Raw genomic sequence first — 18878 nt, forward strand, 5'->3', positions numbered from 1 at the left:
GGGTTCTAGCCTTCCAAACTACGAAGTTTGAGGCTCCGTCCAATCTGTCCTGGTCTCTTACCCCGTTCACTGCCATCTCACTGCTCCTCTACTTCCCTCCTGGAAGTTCTTGGTGTTACTCCCTCTGAGCCTCGATTTCCCTCCTGGAAACCCTTCTGCCAATGTCGAGATGCCCCTACTACGATCGTTAGTGTAGCTGCACCACTGATACAGATTTCTCGGCTAGAAATCCTTGGTAGCAACTCCCTCCTCCTTGGCCTTGCCCTATTACGTATTGTTCTGACTACAGTACCCCACCAGTTCCACTCTGCAACTTACCCACAATCTCCTAAACCTCAGCAAACTAAAGGTTAGAGCTCCTAGCTCTGCGCAATCCCGGTACCGGCAAATCAGCTTCCTCAGCCAAGTGCGTCAGCCCTCCTGGCCTTTGTGTGAGCCTGTCTTTGCCTCCCTCAGCCTCTGTGCTACCTCTTCTTGGCTCGAACTTGATGACACAGGCACTGCGTCACCCCTTCCTTGCTACTTCTCTACTAGGAACAGCTTCTGTCACTCGGGATAGCTATTTTTTGTTGTTGCTGCTCTGCTCGGTTGATGTCTTCAGTTCTCCTGTGATCTATAACCATGCTCTGATACCATGTTGGAATTTCTAAGTCTAACTGTTAGAAACCCTTCATGTACTTTACTGATTTACTCCTACCTACTTGTTCTGTTAATTAACAAGTTATTTACAAAGTAAATACTGGAAATAAATACAAGTACATGCTCAACACATTACAGATCATCCACTGAAGGAAACAGAAACAAGCACACAAGTGACACCGTTGTTTTTGGACTAATGTCCCTGGAAAAACCCAATTAAGCAGCTATTTATTAAGCAGTTTCAGAATACAATCTGGGTGCCAAATTTGGCTCACCCAACAGAGCAAAATCTCGGCAGTAGTACCTCTCTACTTGGAAGCAAATATTCTGGCTGAAACCCCGGATAAACACTCTGGCAGCTCCACAACTCCAATCTACCCCACGAAACCCCGCGTCAGCCTCTAGGGACTGCGTCAGCTCTCTCTGGCCCAATGTTAGCCCAGCGTCACTCTGGGTTGGCCTACGTCAGCCTCTGGAGGCACTGTGCCAGTCCTCTAGCCCTCTACGTCACTCACGCTGGCCCTTTGAGGCATTGCGCAGCTCCTAGCTGGCTCTACGTGAGCCCTGGCTGGTTCTGCGTGAACCCTTGGGTGGTTCTGTGTCCTTCTCTCCAGTTACTGCGTTGATCCTCTCGGTGCTTTCTCTACCTTCCTGCTTCTCTATTCACTGCCCCTCAGCTGCAACTCTGATCACTCTCTCAACTTTCTCAGCAAACCCAACTCCAAAAAGTCGAAATCTTGATCTCTTGGTGTGTTCTCCAAGTGACCCTCAAGCCTCCTCTTATACTTTTCTCGTTGACAATTCAACGGCCGAGATTAAGTCCCTAATCAATGGCTAAGATTAGATCTGGCTTAATCCATGACTTTTGGACCATTCTAACACAATTTTATATTAATTCACATTAATATTTTATTTTCCCTAGGTTTAGACTTCGGGACTCTATTAAAAATATTAATTATTTTATATCTCCCAAACTATTTAGAATCTGCTCAAACCCTTTCTGGGTATTGGCGATCTCATGTGCCTTACCCTCTCCACCAATTTTTGTGGCTACCCCGGAGACCCTGACATCATTTGATCTCTCTCTCTCTCTCTCCAAGTTCTTGAGTTGTCCATTTTTCCAACCTCGGAGATACTAACTTATTGTTTGTATTTTGTATCACCGTACCTTTGTCACAATTATATATACACGTGTTTTATGTTGAGGATATACTACTGTAGGTTTCTTTCTTTCTTTATGTTATTTCTAGCAATCTCTAAGAGTTGCACTTGCACTTCCACATTGTATTCATATTGGTTGTATTCTTCAGTCCTATTGACCTACTTTTGTGGTCATTCATTGGACATTAATAAAATTTTATCTTATCTTATCTGGAAGACTTAGAAAAACTGGAGGCAGATCCACTGATTAGGGCCAAGAAGGAAACAAAAATGAGACACCCCATTATCCAGCCATACATATACAAATATGAAATTGAAATTTTCATCATCAAATTTCAATAGAAAGTGTGACTAATATTCAAGGGTTCACCCAAACAAACATATACAAATATGTATGTCTAATATTTGTTGCATCTCCAAACTGCCAAAAATAACATCGAAAGCTTGAAATTTACACTAGATAATGCACCCCCACCATAGAATCTAGGAGCCTTGTGTATGCCATCCATTGACAAAAACGTTGAAACAGAAAGCATCTGCTCATACAATGCAAGAGATACAAGTACATACAAGCACACTTACAGAAGCTGTCCAAACCAGTACAATGGCCTTTCAAACTTCTAGACGCTACAATACCACACCAAGATTCTTCCTCGAAGTCAAAAATATAGGCAAGGGAATAATGTTCAATATAGTAGCTTGCAGAAAAAGAAACAATTTGTATGCCTGCATCAAGTTGTTTGTCCAAGAGAGCATTGTTTGTTGGCATAATGGTCAATTCATTCCAATCATTATTGCAACAGGATGAAGTTTTTGGTCAGATGGAGTTCTACTAGATATTGCGATCAAATCAATTCAATCATTTATCATATCTTATTCACATAGTTTGAAAATGCAATCAGAAAGGCTCGTGCTAAGACAAAAAAAAGTTCAAGAACTATTCAATGATCATTTATTGAAAAGGATTGTTGTGATTTCAAAAGGGTTATATAAAATAAAATGCTTCTATATGAGCGAGATTCAAAAAAATTCCTTGACCACATGGTTTGTCGAGCAGTACCTACAAGGGTGCAGCAATTTGCTCACCGGAATTCCTCCAGCAAAAGCTCCGAGGTAATACAGAAGTTGTTTTGTGAACTGCTCCTGATCTTTGCCTGAAACAATGCAAAATTGAGAACAAGAAGAAAAAGCAGATCACCAAACTATGAATCCTACACAAGTTATAATCATTAAAGAAAACCTTCTTATTAGGTACATATTTAATTATGTACGCAGACTGTCTACATATGCTTGTCCATGAGACATATAAATGCATATGTATACATGATCTTTGTAAAGTAAAGAATGTATGTATGCATACAGAGCACAGACATGTGACAGAGAAAGATGAACGGAAAGATAAAGAATTTACAAGAATATGAAAATTAGTTACTCACTTGCAAGGGCATTATAAAAATCACGCCCAAGAAAATTGAATCCCACACTGATTCCTGTAGTGGCTAGGGTGAGAGCAAATACACCAGCGAGTTGTAATCTAGCCTGAACTTTATCCTCTGAGGTCCAATATGGAATGGCAACCTTCCAAAACCTATTGATAAGCATTTGAAGATTTGAACCTTCTTTCTGTCCAAGAACATCTTTATGAGAAACCCGTTCATAGAGAGATATAGTTTTTAAAAAACAAATATAAAATCACCGATCTATGAATAATTCCATTCAAATGAACGACTTTGGCATGCACAACCTAGTGGAAAATGTCATAAAAAAGCCTTCATAAATATCCCCAAAATATCCAGTAACCAGATAGAGGTGAGCAAATGGTTCGCATTAACAACACCCAGAGAGGGCAGTGCACTTATAAGTGAGGAAGCTGTAGAAGCAATAAAAAAGCAGAAAGACATTTGTACGAGCCAGCGACCAAACTGTTTGAAAATCGAGGATTTTTTAAGGCTAATATGTTAAAGGCCTGGTCAACAAACAGTTCAAAAGCTCTCAACACCAATCATTAAAACAGAGGTGAAGGGTGGACCTTTAAAATATTGAAGCATAATGCAAACCTTTTTCTGGGCATATGTCAAAAATAAAGAATGAACAGTACACAATGAAAATGCCAAAGATCATATCAAGCTTATACACAAATTCGCAGATAAGATGGTAATGGGCCAAACCAGTCAATCAAGTAAATAGCCAAAATAAATTAGCTAACGCACACCCACACACACACATATATAATTAATGTCTTCAATATATAATATTATAAATGAATATAATAGCATGTGATGTATATAAGTATTGAATTCAGTCCAAGGGTTTAGTTCAACTGGTTGTTACCAATATTAATAGGCATTTGGTTAGTTTTGTGCCAACAGATGCCTAGTTCAAAACACCCTAAATTAGGCACACTAGTTTATGCTAAAAAGTTTAGTAGGGATATCATCCATGAATGTAGGGAAGCATCACTCGAGTTTTTCTACAAGGTTTTCCTTAGAGAAAAAAAAAGTATACTTTGAATCGTCACATACTTGTATAGACAACTAATTTCCGGTTATGTAATATTGTTTATTATGATTATTACTATTTTTATTATTTTATATAATTATGTTGTCTTCCCTTTCGAAGATGCATCTTCCTTGGACCTTAAAGCATAAGCTATAAGAGGATATGTCTTTTTTCTTACATGTAATGCTTTCACTTGATGATATATCCCCAATATTATCATGATTGAAGAAATAAGATAATTGTTGCTTTTTGTGTAGTGTGGGGAGGTATTCTCGCATGTATAAAGGGTCTCCAAGTTGGCCCTAGAAGAATTATGTAAATTTTTATTTTATTGAGATTAAGTTGGCCCAGGGAAAGGTCAAGTTGGCTAGCTAGTGAATGGACGTGTCCCTTGGGCTGTCACACACCCTAGACGTGTATAACTAAGATATTAAGATGCCTTATTTGGATACCAATGAAGAGAAAGTCTCAGAAAAAGGAGAAATCCATTTGGAGATCTTTTCCTCATTTTCTATCTCTCTTGGCCACACGTGTGGAGGAGCCTTGACTGAACTTTGACCAGACTTGACAAATTTGTTTTGACCAAAAGTTGACCACAGGAGGGTCACACGTGTGGATTGTTGACCACAGGGATTTGGCTGCAGACCACAGGATTGATCACACACTGCAAGGTTGACCGCAGTTGACTGCAAGGTTGTGTGAAAATTTCACTATTGCAGCAACTAGAAATTATTCTTCTAAATTAATATTATTAAGTGTAGTTTATTTGATATTACGGCAAACAACGAATAAAATCACCACTGCAATTTTCACCCCAAAAAAATGCACTGCGGAAACAAAACTAGAATTGAGAAAATAATGCACACACACACACAATAAAATTGACACCGTTATTTTTGGACAAATGTCCCTGCAAAAACCCAATGTGGGAAAACTAGTGCAGCAGATGACGGTTTTATTATTATTATTCAGCAACAAAATCTGAGTACAATAAACTGGAAGACAAACTGGCAATCTTCTCTTGAGAAATCACTGAATATTTAAGAGAATTTTCTCTCCCTCCACAAGCAATCTTGGCCTAATTTGGCCCCACAATTAGTGCCTAATCTGCCTCTGCGTCAACCTCTGTGCAGGCTAAAACTTGTAGTGCCTGGAATAGCTGCTATGTGCCTCTGTTGACTGTCTCTGCCATTGAGAAAGATTCCTTGGGCTTCTGGAAGAATTTTCCCGACACTCAGCTACTGGATCGATCTCTCGTCTGGCAAAATCGAACTGCCTCCTTGAGGCTCTATGCAAGCCCCTGCGCAACCTCCTGTAGAATAACTCAGTCTCTCTTTGTTGCCTCTTCCATGTGAAATTTTCCTTGAAATGCGGCAACTAGAATTAATTCTTCTAACTGATTAAATTATGCATTTTATTTTGTTACGGCAAAATAATGAATTAATCACACTGCAATTTCTTCACAATAAAAACGCTGCAGAAATAAACTGGAAACTAAGAAAATGCTAGCACACACACATAAAAAATTTGAAAAAATTATTTTTGAACAATTGTCCTCAGAAAAACCCAATGCGGGAAAATTGTTGCAACAGATGAGGATTTCATTATTATATGCAGCAGCAAATCTGGGTACAAAAATCTGGATGCCCAGCTGGCAATCTTCAGAAAAATATACTAGAAAAATAATTTGGAGAAATTTTCTCCCTTCTGCAAATCCACTGTGAATTCATGCACAAATTCCTGCAATCACATGCGAATTCCTGTAATCGCAAATTCCAGCGATCATGCACGAATTCCTGCAGTCACGCGTGAATTCCTGCAGTGTGGCCCTTTTCTGCAAAAATATTCGGCCTCCTCTCTCCTGACTCTTCTGGAACTGGAAACTCCTCCAGAAATCTGCTACTTTGCCCCTTTGCCACCTGCTACTCGATCACTGGCTCAATCTCACTGTTGAATCACCTGCTACTGGAAAATTGATTTGCCTTGATCATTGAGTATCTGCATTGGTGTGTTCTCCATCTACCCCATTGACCTCCTCTTATAATCTCCAGTTGAAACTTCAACAGCCTAGATTAAATCTTAATCGATGGTTGAGATCATCTCTAAGTTGATTCATTTGACTTTCTAGAGAAATCCCACCTTCCTTAATTAATTCTTGTTAATTATTTTTCCTAAGTTAGACTTAGGAAAAATTTAATTATTAATTAATTAACTTAATTAAGGCATCTCTAGGTCGTTTCTCCTGAAACTTTTTCTGGGTTTTGGTGCTCTTGTGTTTCTGAGCCTCTCTGACCAAAGTCGAGACTAGAGCACCTATCTGATGCTACAAAACTAACACTCCCTCTTAGCGAGGAAGGTGTTCTCCCATACTCTCTATCTCATAGCATCTCCTCCCATACAAGTTGTTGATGTTTGACAACTATGACTAACTGTCACTGCAAACCAACTACTACGCGACTCTGATTCATCTGCCACAACTGTAACTGAACCACCCTGCATCTATGTTGTTGTTGACACTGCACTATACAATTGTACTGCTACCAACTCTGCCACTTCACTGCAACTGATCTGATGATATTGCTACTGCAACTGAAATCCAAAAGACTAAATCGACTATACCTATGGACTACAACTATCTCTTGAGTCACTGATTGCTACCAGTTTTTGCCATGTCCATTGAGTTTGTCTACACTATGTTCCTTAGCATTTGACTGCAACTAGCATTGCAACTATCCCTCAAGAACTAACTGTGCCATTTGATATTGATTCATCCTACTACTGAATATATGGGCCCCTGTAGTGAGGGTAATGATCCATGAGGAAAGACCTATCTATCGCTCACCTCAATGGACTCTGCTCAAATCTCTACAACGTTGAACACTGATCTACTCACATTGTTGTTGCTACTGCTCTACTACTATCTCTACATTGTTGTCGCAACTACTGCAATAATGAGTCTCATCTCCTCAAATCCTGAAGCACTAGCTTCCATAAAGTTGCTCCCCCTAAAGCTAGACTCCTCTAAGTCTCAATTTGCACTGTCCTCTTCCACTGGAAACTGGACTGCGAAGCTCTGCATTGGGAATCTTCTGGCTGGAACTACACCTGCATCCTACAACTGGCCAATTCACGCTGCCTGTTGCAGTACAACTAGTTCTACAATTGTCTCTCGAGTAATAACTGCAACTAGTTATGCAGCTGTCATCTGAATAACTGACTGCACTTGCTGACACTGAACCTGCTACTATGATATTGTGGGCTCCTATAGCAAAGATGATGGTCCCGCTACAACAAACTACAATTGATCTAACTGATCTTCTTGTTGCAACTGCATTGGACCCTGCCCATCTGGCACAGTGGAGTTTCATACTCCTCCCCCTCCTAGATCTGGTGCCCCACTATCTCCTTTCAAGCCTAGTCCCTAGTCGGGACCCTTCTACGCTTTGCAACTTGCACTAGATAACTCATACTTCCTCTGACACCTTTCTCGAAATCGATTTGTTGCCAAGATCTCCATTCTTGCTAACTCGTATGACCTCCTCTAGCAATCTGCAAAATTTGTGAAACTCAAGATCCAGGAAATAAATCAAGAAGCTCCCTTTGCTCCTTACAGCCCTATTGCTGCTGGCACTCCCTAAGGATTTATTGAATACTACCCCTACTATTCAGCAAGCAGAGCACAGCAGGGAACAGACTATTGAAGAGATTTTTGGGGAAGGGGAAACAAGTGAAAAAACCAGTGAACCCCTTAGCACAGATGTTAATATTGACCCCATCTTGATCAGAGAATGGGAGCAGTTTGATCAGCAGATCAAAAGCCAGAGCGACCCCCAAAAAATTATCGCATCAGCATCGCCCGCAACACAACAGCCCATCGTTACTGATAGTGCAATTGAAGGGACACCCAGTACAGACATAGCTCAGAAAGAGGTTGAAATAATCCCTGAAAATCCTTCAGGGGAAATTACATTAAATATTGAGGAAATACCACCCTTGGATGTATTTTACAGCCCAAAACACAGGGCTGTAGTCAAGAGACAGAAAAAAGAGGAAAATTGACCAGACATCATCCACAGCTTCTCAGTATGAATTTATGAATGTGATATGGAAGGATTCAGAGGTCAATCCTTCTGAGGATTTGACTAAATTATCTCAATTTGCAGGGGCATACACAGCTGCCACAATTGATAAGGCCACTAAGGTTAATCTATTGATCAAAGAAAAAGATCAAAGGATTACTCAGCTTGAAGAGCAAATAGCAGTAGAACAGCAGAAGATTAATGGGCTTGAGAAACAGTTGGCAGAAGAAAAACAAAAGAATGAGCAGCTTAAGCTATACAATTAAACCTAGAGAAACAAAAGATCAACCAACATGCCATCCAAAAACAACAACAGTTGTCCCAATAGTTCGAACACCTTCAATTGACACATCAACAAGAAATGAAGGCTAAAGAGGAGCAAATCTCATAGCTATAACTATATATAGAACAGTTCAGAGATTATCCTAAGGTCGAGGAATTTAAGAAAGAAGCCCTAGAAGCTAATAAGGCCTTATCTCAACAGCTCAATCTACTTTGCCATAAAATATCTTTTATCGGCCCATTATGCATCATAACTACATCGCTGATCGATCAAGCAGTTAATACTAGATTAGAATTTGAGGACGCAGATGACAAGGTCACAAATTTCCTCTCCTGGCAAAGCACAGTGGAAGGCAGAGTTGCTAACCTACCGAAAATTCAAGAGTCGCATAAAGAAATATTGTTTTCAGAATGGGAAACATAGTTGATAAAGGCAGAAAGGGCTACTTCCAGGGCCAGAGCTATAATGAACAATGTGATTGAGCTGGTAAATGATAATTTATATGGAGCCAATTTGATTTCTGATTGTTCCCCAAGAAAGCTTCCAAAAGCGAAAATGTTAGAAAATCAATGGAAGCAGGATTTGGCCACCAAAGATGAACAACTCAGCAGAGTACAAAGCCTTACTTGGGATGCATATTGGTCCTTTTTGGTCAAACCGCACAGTCAACAGATGACCATCAAATGCCTTGCCGACGCTGTTGATTGCATGGTGCCCGAGCTTTCAGATGCCACATACACGGGACAACTACACTCCAGGATGAGTCATCCTCTGGAAATTCAAAACATGCTCTCAATTTGTTAGTTGCGGATACAGGAGAAGAAATAGATACAATGAATCTTTTCAAAGGCAATCGCACTACTATTTTTGCAATTCAAATCCCAGATTTTAATGTTTACAGTTCCAACAACTCTAAGCGATTTTTGTTGATAGTTTGTTTTAATTATATTACATAAACCCTTTCATGTTATTGAAGAAGTGGTACTCAATTTGTACAAAAACTGGACTTGAGAAGTTGCACTTCTGCACTTCTAAAATTATTTTTTATGAGCAGTGGATCAAGGTTTCAGATTTTTGTGAAAGAACTTTTTCAAGACCTGCATTTTTGTATCTCCTGAAAGTTTCTGAAATAAAGAGGTGGAACGAGAATGTTAATTACATATCAAGACTCAAATGCATGCGGTATTTCTATCATTGTTCCTTTTGTCTTGATTTAATTAGCATTCCATTTAATTTGATATTGTTGATGTATTCACACGCTTCAAGCAATTCTATATTGAGTCACTTCTTAATGATTTAGAATTGTTAAATTAGAGATATATGTCAACAATATATATTATCATGTCATGCAATATGTTTTTATAATTACTTTGTTTAATTTCTTAAACAAAGTAATCATTATTTAAATGCATCTTTCTATGGATAATTAAAACATCTATATGATTATTTGTCTGCTAGGAATTATCAAAAATCGCATTGTTATAAGATTACCCAGGTTACATAGATATATTTGTATATTTTAGAGTTATAGGTTAAACCATCTACCATCTTTGATATACATTTTAAAACACTCATTCATTAAACCACACATTATTGGGAAACTGGTCCCATAATATCCAGTCGGAGCCACCATCCCAAACGGAAAAGGAGTTGTACTAAGGTCCGAACCGGGTGGTTATCCCCCAATGTTGGTGCTACAATTTTAGAGGCTTCAACATTTTTGGCGCTAGAAGGAGGGCCTGACTGTGAATGGCGAGTAAATCTAAATCCATAGGCCATTCCAAGAGTAAAACTCCCTCACCATCTCCTCCAACTTCTCCTTCGCATTCTAAATCTCCTATTTCTAAGCGAGAAGTTGAAAAGAAAAATACAACACCCACTGCTAAAACCCTTAACACACCAGACAATTCTTCTCTTGAACCCCCTAAAGTATAGTCTTTGATTCATAAACTCCAAGGGTTTTCAATATCCCAAGAGGAGTCTGAGTTATCCCCAGGCAGTGTGACTTTGCAATATATCCCATCACAGCTGCTTACTAGAGCACAGAGTGAAAAACTTGGTATTCCACCAGTTGAATTCCCTCTGCCAAGTCAAAAAAGGGCTAGGAAGACACCATCTAAATCTAACAGTGAGACTCTGTCCTCATCATCATCCATTCCATCCATACCATTGCAAGATCATCCATCCCTTTCTCAACTTCAGATCATAGTCCAAACAAGTACAGGAACTTCAACATCCTCTACTTAATCACTTTCAACTGCTTCATCACCCTCTTCTACTGTTAGCTCAACGATGGCACATAATCAACCTCAACCAAGGCCATGGACCAACCCAGGAGCAGTCAGAATGCCTGCACCTTTGAGTCAATTACCAGCACATCCTGAAAAATGGTTACCAAAATTTAATCCTGACATTGGCCTGTTAGCAGAAGAACATATAAATAATTTCATGTTATCAATCAACTTGAATGGAGTAACGGAAGAAGATGTTGTTGTTAGACTATTTCCATACACTCTACAAGGGAAAGCGGGATCGTGGTACTTTTCATTACCACCAGGGTCTATCAATAGCTGGGATGCTTTTCAGGAGCAATTTCTAACTAAGTTTGGAGACGATAGGTCTACTACCACTTTGATTAATGATCTCTCCAATCTGAAATCCGAATCAAAGGAACCCATCAAAGACTTCAACTCACGCCTTAATAAGCTGTTAAATAAAATTCCTGCGACATCTAAGCCTAGTGAGGAAGTCAAAAATGAATGGTATATCTTTGCCTTGCCTTCAAACATAGCCATCTTCGTTAAGAGGGTTGCTAAACCAACATTAGCAGAAAATATGAAGGAAGCAATCGTTGTTGAAAAACGTATTCTTACTTTGGAAAAGAAAAACGTTCTCGAGGAAAGGAAATCCAAAAAAGTTACCTTTAGAGATCATTCAAAGAAGAAAGCAATCGAGAATCCATATGACATGGAAGGTTTACAAAAAATTCTTAAAACTATGTCTAATGAAATGGTTGAAATTAAAAAGCAGGTGGCTGAAACTTCTACGAAAAACCATTTAGGAGCTTTAAAAGGAACCAGTCAGCTGATCCCAAACTGCCTAATGCTATATCTAATGCCGAATCTGATCTGGATGATGATGAAGGTGAAGATAAAGTTTTATCAGCTGATGAAACCGAAGAAGATGAAACAGTTGAATGTCATGGAATGTGGGACTTTATCTCACCCAGTTCTGATAATGAAAGTGAACAGGAAGCTCTCCCAATAAATACCAGAAGCAAAAGTATAGTTGAGCCTAGTCAAGCAAATTCTAATAAGAAAAACTCAAGTCCTGTTACTAAAGACAAAGCTCCCACAAAGAAAACTCCAATTGCGTCTCCCCACAATCAACCATCATCCTCCAATCCTCCCTCATCATCTAAAACGCTAGTAGTTTCAGACTCCATGGATTATAACATTGTGGAAGACATGAAGAAGACTCGAGCAAATATTTCTTTGCATGAACTTAGCAAGCTCAAACATCAACAAAAGTTGTTGCTTAAAGAATTAAATGTCATACCTTCTTCTCCTCTTCCAACCAGTGTATTATCCAAGGCAACTAGAGGATCAGGTAAGCCACCATCTGATAAGGTAGATGCTACTGATGCTGTTTTAATTGGGGATAGGTCGAATTCTCATACTCCTCCTTTTCTCTTGACTTATGAGATCTACAATAGAAATTTGCATAACTGCTTGATAGATTCAGGGGCTTCATCAAATATAATGCCAGCCTCAATTTGCTCCAAATTAAATATTGAGCCCCAGAAGTCTGCAGTTCACATTGTTCAATTAGATCGAACTAAGGTACAGGTTTTAGGAGAGATAAATTCAGTTACTATCAGATTAACAGCTGATCCCAGGTTGTCCAAAGAATTGATATATTAATTGCTGACATCCCTGAGTTTTATGGATTAATCCTTAGCAGAGATTGGTCCGAAAAACTTCACAGTTATATTCCCACTGATTGGTCTCACATGTGACTTCCCTATAATGGGAAACCAAATCAAATCAGAATAGATCGTGAAAAACATTTGACTCATACAGTAACCAAGTTTGAACAAGAAAATCAACCTGTAGCCTTCAATAATAACATTCTCGGAAACTATTCGGCTGAGTCATTTTTTGGAAATTTTAATGCTCAACAATCTCCTTTTCCTGTTAATAGTGTCATATCACAAATCGAAAATTTTTCCCATATTGATACCTCAAAGTGTGTTAGTGTTGCTGATGAACTTGTAAATAACCCTGTAAATAAGCCTTTGTTTTGGTCTTTGTATTTTGATGGATCAAAATCCAATGACAGTTCAGGAGCAGGATGTAGTTTAGTTAGTCCAGAGGGAGAAAAAACGATGTTATCATGTAAATTGGAATTTGAATGTACCAATAACACCGCAGAATATGAGGCATTGATTCAAGGGCTCTATAAAGCAATAGGCCTGAATATCCAATATCTGAAAGTATTTGGTGATTCTGAAATTGTCATTAAACAAGTAAGAAATATTATCCATTGTCTCTCGAGTCATCTCAAACATTATCAATCACTTGTTCAAGATCTCATAACTCATTTTTTGGCATTTGACATTTCTCCTATTCCTAGATCACAGAACGCAGCAACCAGTCATTTAGCTAATGTTGCTTCTAAACTCCTTCCATCGGAGGGTTATAGTCCAGATAGATTTTCAATTGAATGAATTTTTCGACCATCTGTCCCAGATAATGTCACCAATTGGTGTGTATTTAATCACGATGAGGATATCTTAAATGTCCTGACTTCTGAAGGATCTTATGACGAGCAGATTATCGATGAAAGCGATCATGATCTTCAATTAAAACAAAAACTAAACGAAAATCCTATTCCTAAATATGTGGTCAAGTTCGAAGATCTTTATGATATTAAGGATAGATTCAAAAAGGTAACTAATGCAAAACTTCAAAGTTCTACTTTAAGATTTTAATTAGTAAATCTTGGCACCGAGGCCAAACCTCAGAATGTCAATCTAGGACTTGGAATTTCATCAGAGGAAAGATTTGCTTTCATCAGATTATTAAAGAAATACAAAAATATTTTCGCTTGGAATTACGAAGATCTGAAAACTTATGATACCTCTATCATTCAACACACAATTCCAATGATTTCTGATGAGAAAACTATACAACAAAAGCTAAGGAAAATTCACCCAAATCTTGAAAGTCAAATCAAAGCGGAGTTGATAAACTCCTTAGAGCTAAAATAATCTTTCCTGTCAGACATTCTAGATGGGTCTCAAACTTAGTACCTGTAAGGAAAAAGAACGGTGATATTAGGATTTGTATAGATTTTAGATATCTCAACAAAGCATGTCAGAAAGATAATTTCCCATTGCCAACCATGGAAGAGATACTTCAATCAGTAGCTGGCTCAGAGTTAATGTCTTTTCTTGATGGTTTTTTAGGATACAATCAGGTACTAGTACATCCAGAGGATAGATTAAAGACTACATTCCAGACTAAATGGGGAACATATGCGTATCAGAAAATGCTTTTTGGTTTGACAAATGCTGGAGCTACTTTCCAATGAGCCATGGATATAGCCTTCAAAGGTTTGATCAATAGGACAGTCGTTGTTTACTTAGATGACATAATTGTCTATTCTAAGAAAAGGACCAATCATCTGCATGATTTAAAACAGATCTTTGGACGTTGTAAAAGGTATGGGATTTCTTTAAATCCTAAGAAATCATTTTTCGCTCTTAATGAAGGTAAACTCTTAGGGTTTATTGTATCCAAAGATGGCATATACATTGAGCTGGACATGATAAAAGAGGTTTTGATCTTATTGGTCTCACATGTGGCTTCCCTATAATGGGAAACCAAATCAAATCAGAATAGATCTTGAAAAACATTTGAATCATACAGTAACCAAGTTTGAACAAGAAAATCAACCTGTAGCCTTCAATCATAGCATTCTCGGAAACTATTCAGCTGAGTCATTTTTTGGAAATTTTAATGCTCAGCAATCTCCTTTTCCTGTTAATAGTGTCATATCGCAAATCGAAAATTTTTCCCATACTGATACCTCAAAGTGTGTTAGTGTTGCTGATGAACTTGTAAATAAGCCTGTAAATAAGCCTTTGTTTTGGTCTTTGTATTTTGATGGATCAAAATCCAATGACGGTGCAGGAGCAGGATGTATTTTAGTTAGTCCAGAAGGAGAAAAAACGATGTTATCATGTAGATTGGAATTTGAATGTACCAATAACACTGCAGAATATGAGGCATTGATTCAAGGGCTCTATAAAGCAATAGGCCTGAATATCCAATATCTGAAAGTATTTGGTGATTCTGAAATTGTCATTAAACAAGTAAGAAATACTATCCATTGTCTCTTGGGTCATCTCAAACATTATCAATCACTTGTTCAAGATCTCATAACTCATTTTTTGGCATTTGACATTTCTCCTATTCCTAGATCACAGAACGCAGCAATCGATCATTTGGCTAATGTTGCTTCTAAACTCCTTCCACCGGAGTGTTATAATCTAGATAGATTTCAATTGAATTAATTTTTCGACCATCTGTCCCAGATAATGTCACCAATTGGCGTGTATTTAATCACGATGAGGATATCTTAAATTTCCTGACTTCTGAAGGATCTTATGACGAGCAGATTATCGATGAAAGCGATCATGATCTTCAATTAAAACAAAGACTAAACAAAAATCCTATTTCTAAATCTGTGATCAAGTTCGAAGATCTTTATGATATTAAGGATAGATTCAAAAAGGTAACTAATGCAAAACTTCAAAGTTCTACTTTAAGATTTGAATTAGTAAATCTTGGCACTGAGGCCAAACCCCAGAATGTCAATCTAGGACTTGGACTTTCATCAAAGGAAATATTTGCTTTCATCAGATTATTAAAGAAATACAAAAATGTTTTCGCTTGGAATTACGAAGATCTAAAAACTTATGATACCTCTATCATTCAACACACAATTCCAATGATTTCTGATGAGAAACCTGTACAACAGAAGCTAAGGAAAATTCACCCAAATCTTGAAAGTCAAATCAAAGCAGAGTTGAATAAACTCCTTAAAGCTAAAATAATCTTTCCTGTCAGACATTCTAAATGGGTCTCAAACTTAGTACCTGTAAGGAAAAAGAATGGTGATATTAGGATTTGTATAGATTTTAGAAATCTCAACAAAGCATGTCAGAAAGATAATTTCCCATTGCCAACCATGGAACAGATACTTCAATCAGTAGCTGGCTCAGAGTTAATGTCTTTTCTTGATGGTTTTTTAGGATACAATCAGATACTAGTACATCCAGATGATAGATTAAAGACTACATTCCAGACTAAATGGGGAACATATGCTTATCAGAAAATGCTTTTTGGTTTGATAAATGCTGGAGCTACTTTCCAATGAGCCATGGATATAGCCTTCAAAGGTTTGATCAATAGGACAGTCGTTGTTTACTTAGATGACATAATTGTCTATTCTAAGAAAAGGACCAATCATCTGCATGATTTAAAACAGATCTTTGAACGTTGTAAAAGGTATGGGATTTCTTTAAATCCCAAGAAATCATTCTTCGCTCTTAATGAAGGTAAACTCTTAGGGTTTATTGTATCCAAAGATGGCATATACATTGATCTGGATAGGATAAAAGAGATTTCTGATATTCCTTTGCCACACAATAAGAAATCTATGCAATCATTTTTGGGACAAATAAATTTTGTGAAAAGATTTGTTCCTGATTTTTCTCATATAGTTTTACCCTTGCAATCTATGATTAAGAAAAATTCAGTTTTCAAATGGGGACATAACGAAAAAGAAGCTTTTGACTCGATCAAACAAGCAATCATTAATGCTCCTGCATTGAATACTCCAAATTTTTCTAGTCATTTTATTTTGTATACTTTGGCCACTGAAACATCTTACGCTGTTGTTTTAACACAGATCAATGACCAGCAAGTAGAAGCACCCATATCCTTCTTTAGTTCTAATTTGCAAGGTGCTGAGCTCAACTATTCCGAAGTTGAAAAACAAGCTTTCGTTGTATTTAAATCTATCAAACACTTTAGACCATTTCTCCTAAAAACACACACAAAAGTTAATGTCCCATTCTCTGTAGTGAGGCAATTGCTAGTTCAAAGCGAAGTAGGAGAGAAGAGAGCTAACTGGGTAACAACTTTACAGGAGTATGATATTGATATTAAACCAGCGAAAATTATTAAAAGTTAAGGTTTTTGCAGGTTATTGGCAGGAGCTTCCAATATCCCAGACCATGAAGATTCAAACAATACTGCACAAGTAAATGAGATAAATATCATTAATTCTGAATCTCAATATGTTGATTTGATCTTTTACCTGCAAAATGGATATGCTCCCCCTTAATTCAGTTACAAAAACAAACATGCCTTAAGATTGAAATCCAAACACTTCGAAATCATTGATAATGTGTTATTCAGGAGAAATTATGATTCAATTTTAGGAAGATGCCTCGAAAAAACTGAAGCACAAATGGTTTTGCAGGAATTGCATGATGACCCAATAGGTGGACATTTTGGAGGAGACACTACAACTCACAAAATACGACATGCTGGATATTATTGGCCGACTTTGTTTAAAGATGCCCATGACTACGTAAAGAAATGCAAGATATGCCAAACTGCTAGCGGAAGACAAAGGGAACCAGCCTTTCCTTTACAACCAGTAAACATTGAGAAAACATTTGAACAATGGGGGCTTGATATTGTAGGAGAAATTGTTCCACATTCTTCCAAGCAACACAGATACATCCTCACGGCCACGAACTACTTCACAAAGTGGGTAGAAGCAATACCACTAAAGGTAGCCAATTCTGATGCAATTATTGAATTTATTGATCAATTCATCATTACAAGGTTTGGTTTACCTAACGCACTTATTTTTGATAATGCATCTTATTTTTCTGGGAATAGTATAGTTGAATTTGCTCTTAAGAGAGGTTTTAAGTTAAAATACTCTGCAAATTACTATCCTCAAGGAAATGGCTTAGCAGAGTCAACTAACAAGAATCTCATCAAGATTATTAAAAGAACTGTTGATCAAAATCAAAAGAATTGGCATAAATCTTTAATATTTGCATTATGGGCAGATCGCATAACTCAGAAGGCCTCAATAGGTACTTCTCCTTTTAACTTGGTGTATGGGAAAGAAGCTGTAATACCGCCAAATTTAGCACTCCCATCTCTAGCCCTAGTACAATTTATTGAAGAAATCCCTTCTTCCTCTATTCAATTGAGGTTTGATCAAATCCTTAAATTGGATGAGGAAAGAGAAAAGGCCAAAATTACTCATGATAAACATCAACAAATCATTAAATCTTCTTTTGATGCAAGTTCTGTCGGCTCAAAAGCATTACAAATCGGTGATCTCGTTTTGAAATGGGATAAAGCACATGAAGACAAAGGTAAGCATACCAAATTTCAAAAGATGTGGCTTGGACCATTTCAGATCGTTGAAAAGATAGGCTCATCAACGTTCCTACTACAAGACTTATCAGGAAAGAGAGATTCTCTTCCTGTGAATGGGCTTATCTTAAAGAAATTCTTTTCCTAAGAAGGTAACCCCTTCTTACCTGTACATATTCTTTATGCAAGCTAGTTTCTTTTAGGAAATAATGTTGTAAATAGTCTCCCATTGACTTTTCACTATTGAAAAGTTCTTTGAAAGAATATTGTGAATACTTGCTTTCAAAAAATAGAACCTTTCAAGGAAATGATTACAGTTTTGGAAATTAGATAAAACATGAAACTCTGAGAACCTCTTTAAATTTGTGAAATCTTCCAAACCTTGAAAATACAGTAAATCATTTTGAAGTTTTATAAAGTTAAGAAAGGTTATTTACAAAAAGGTAAAGACTTTCTCCAGCTAAGCATCCACAACTCTAAAATTGTCATCCACAAACTCTTAAGGAGTAAGTCATTCACCCCATCCACTAGGTTTATGATTTTTCAGAGTGTAATTCTAAAATATATCTGATTTAAAAGATAAGAGGTCTCATGACGAGCCTGCTTACCATGATCATAGGGAACTAATTAAACTGACATTACCAATACTGCATATCAAAACAGGGTAATGGCTTATAATCATAAGACAAGGGGTCTCATTACGAGCCAGCTTGTTCAGTTCAATTACAACCAGTGAATGGC

The 18878-nt window shown here is 37.5% G+C and overlaps 1 protein-coding gene across 2 annotated transcripts in view; it reads right to left on the reverse strand.

The window, feature by feature from the left end:
* The window catches only part of LOC149181252 (ABC transporter D family member 2, chloroplastic-like), a 389006-nt gene that overhangs the window by 336347 nt on the left and 33781 nt on the right, over positions 1-18878 (reverse strand). Inside the window, exons 2-3 of one of the 2 annotated variants that reach the window (XM_089416532.1) lie at positions 3237-3423; positions 2865-2954 (exon numbers count right to left, since the gene is read on the reverse strand). In XM_089416532.1, coding sequence (XP_089272658.1) covers positions 2865-2954; positions 3237-3423 — 277 coding nt within the window. The remainder of the gene's footprint in view (positions 1-2864; positions 2955-3236; positions 3424-18878) is intronic. The other variant, XM_089416533.1, reaches the window with a different exon arrangement.

Source organism: Pinus tabuliformis, chromosome 3_2 (assembly GCF_031772625.1).
Source record: "Pinus tabuliformis cultivar Carrire ecotype Pingquan chromosome 3_2, CPIR1, whole genome shotgun sequence".
NCBI classification, from domain to species: Eukaryota; Viridiplantae; Streptophyta; class Pinopsida; order Pinales; family Pinaceae; genus Pinus; species Pinus tabuliformis.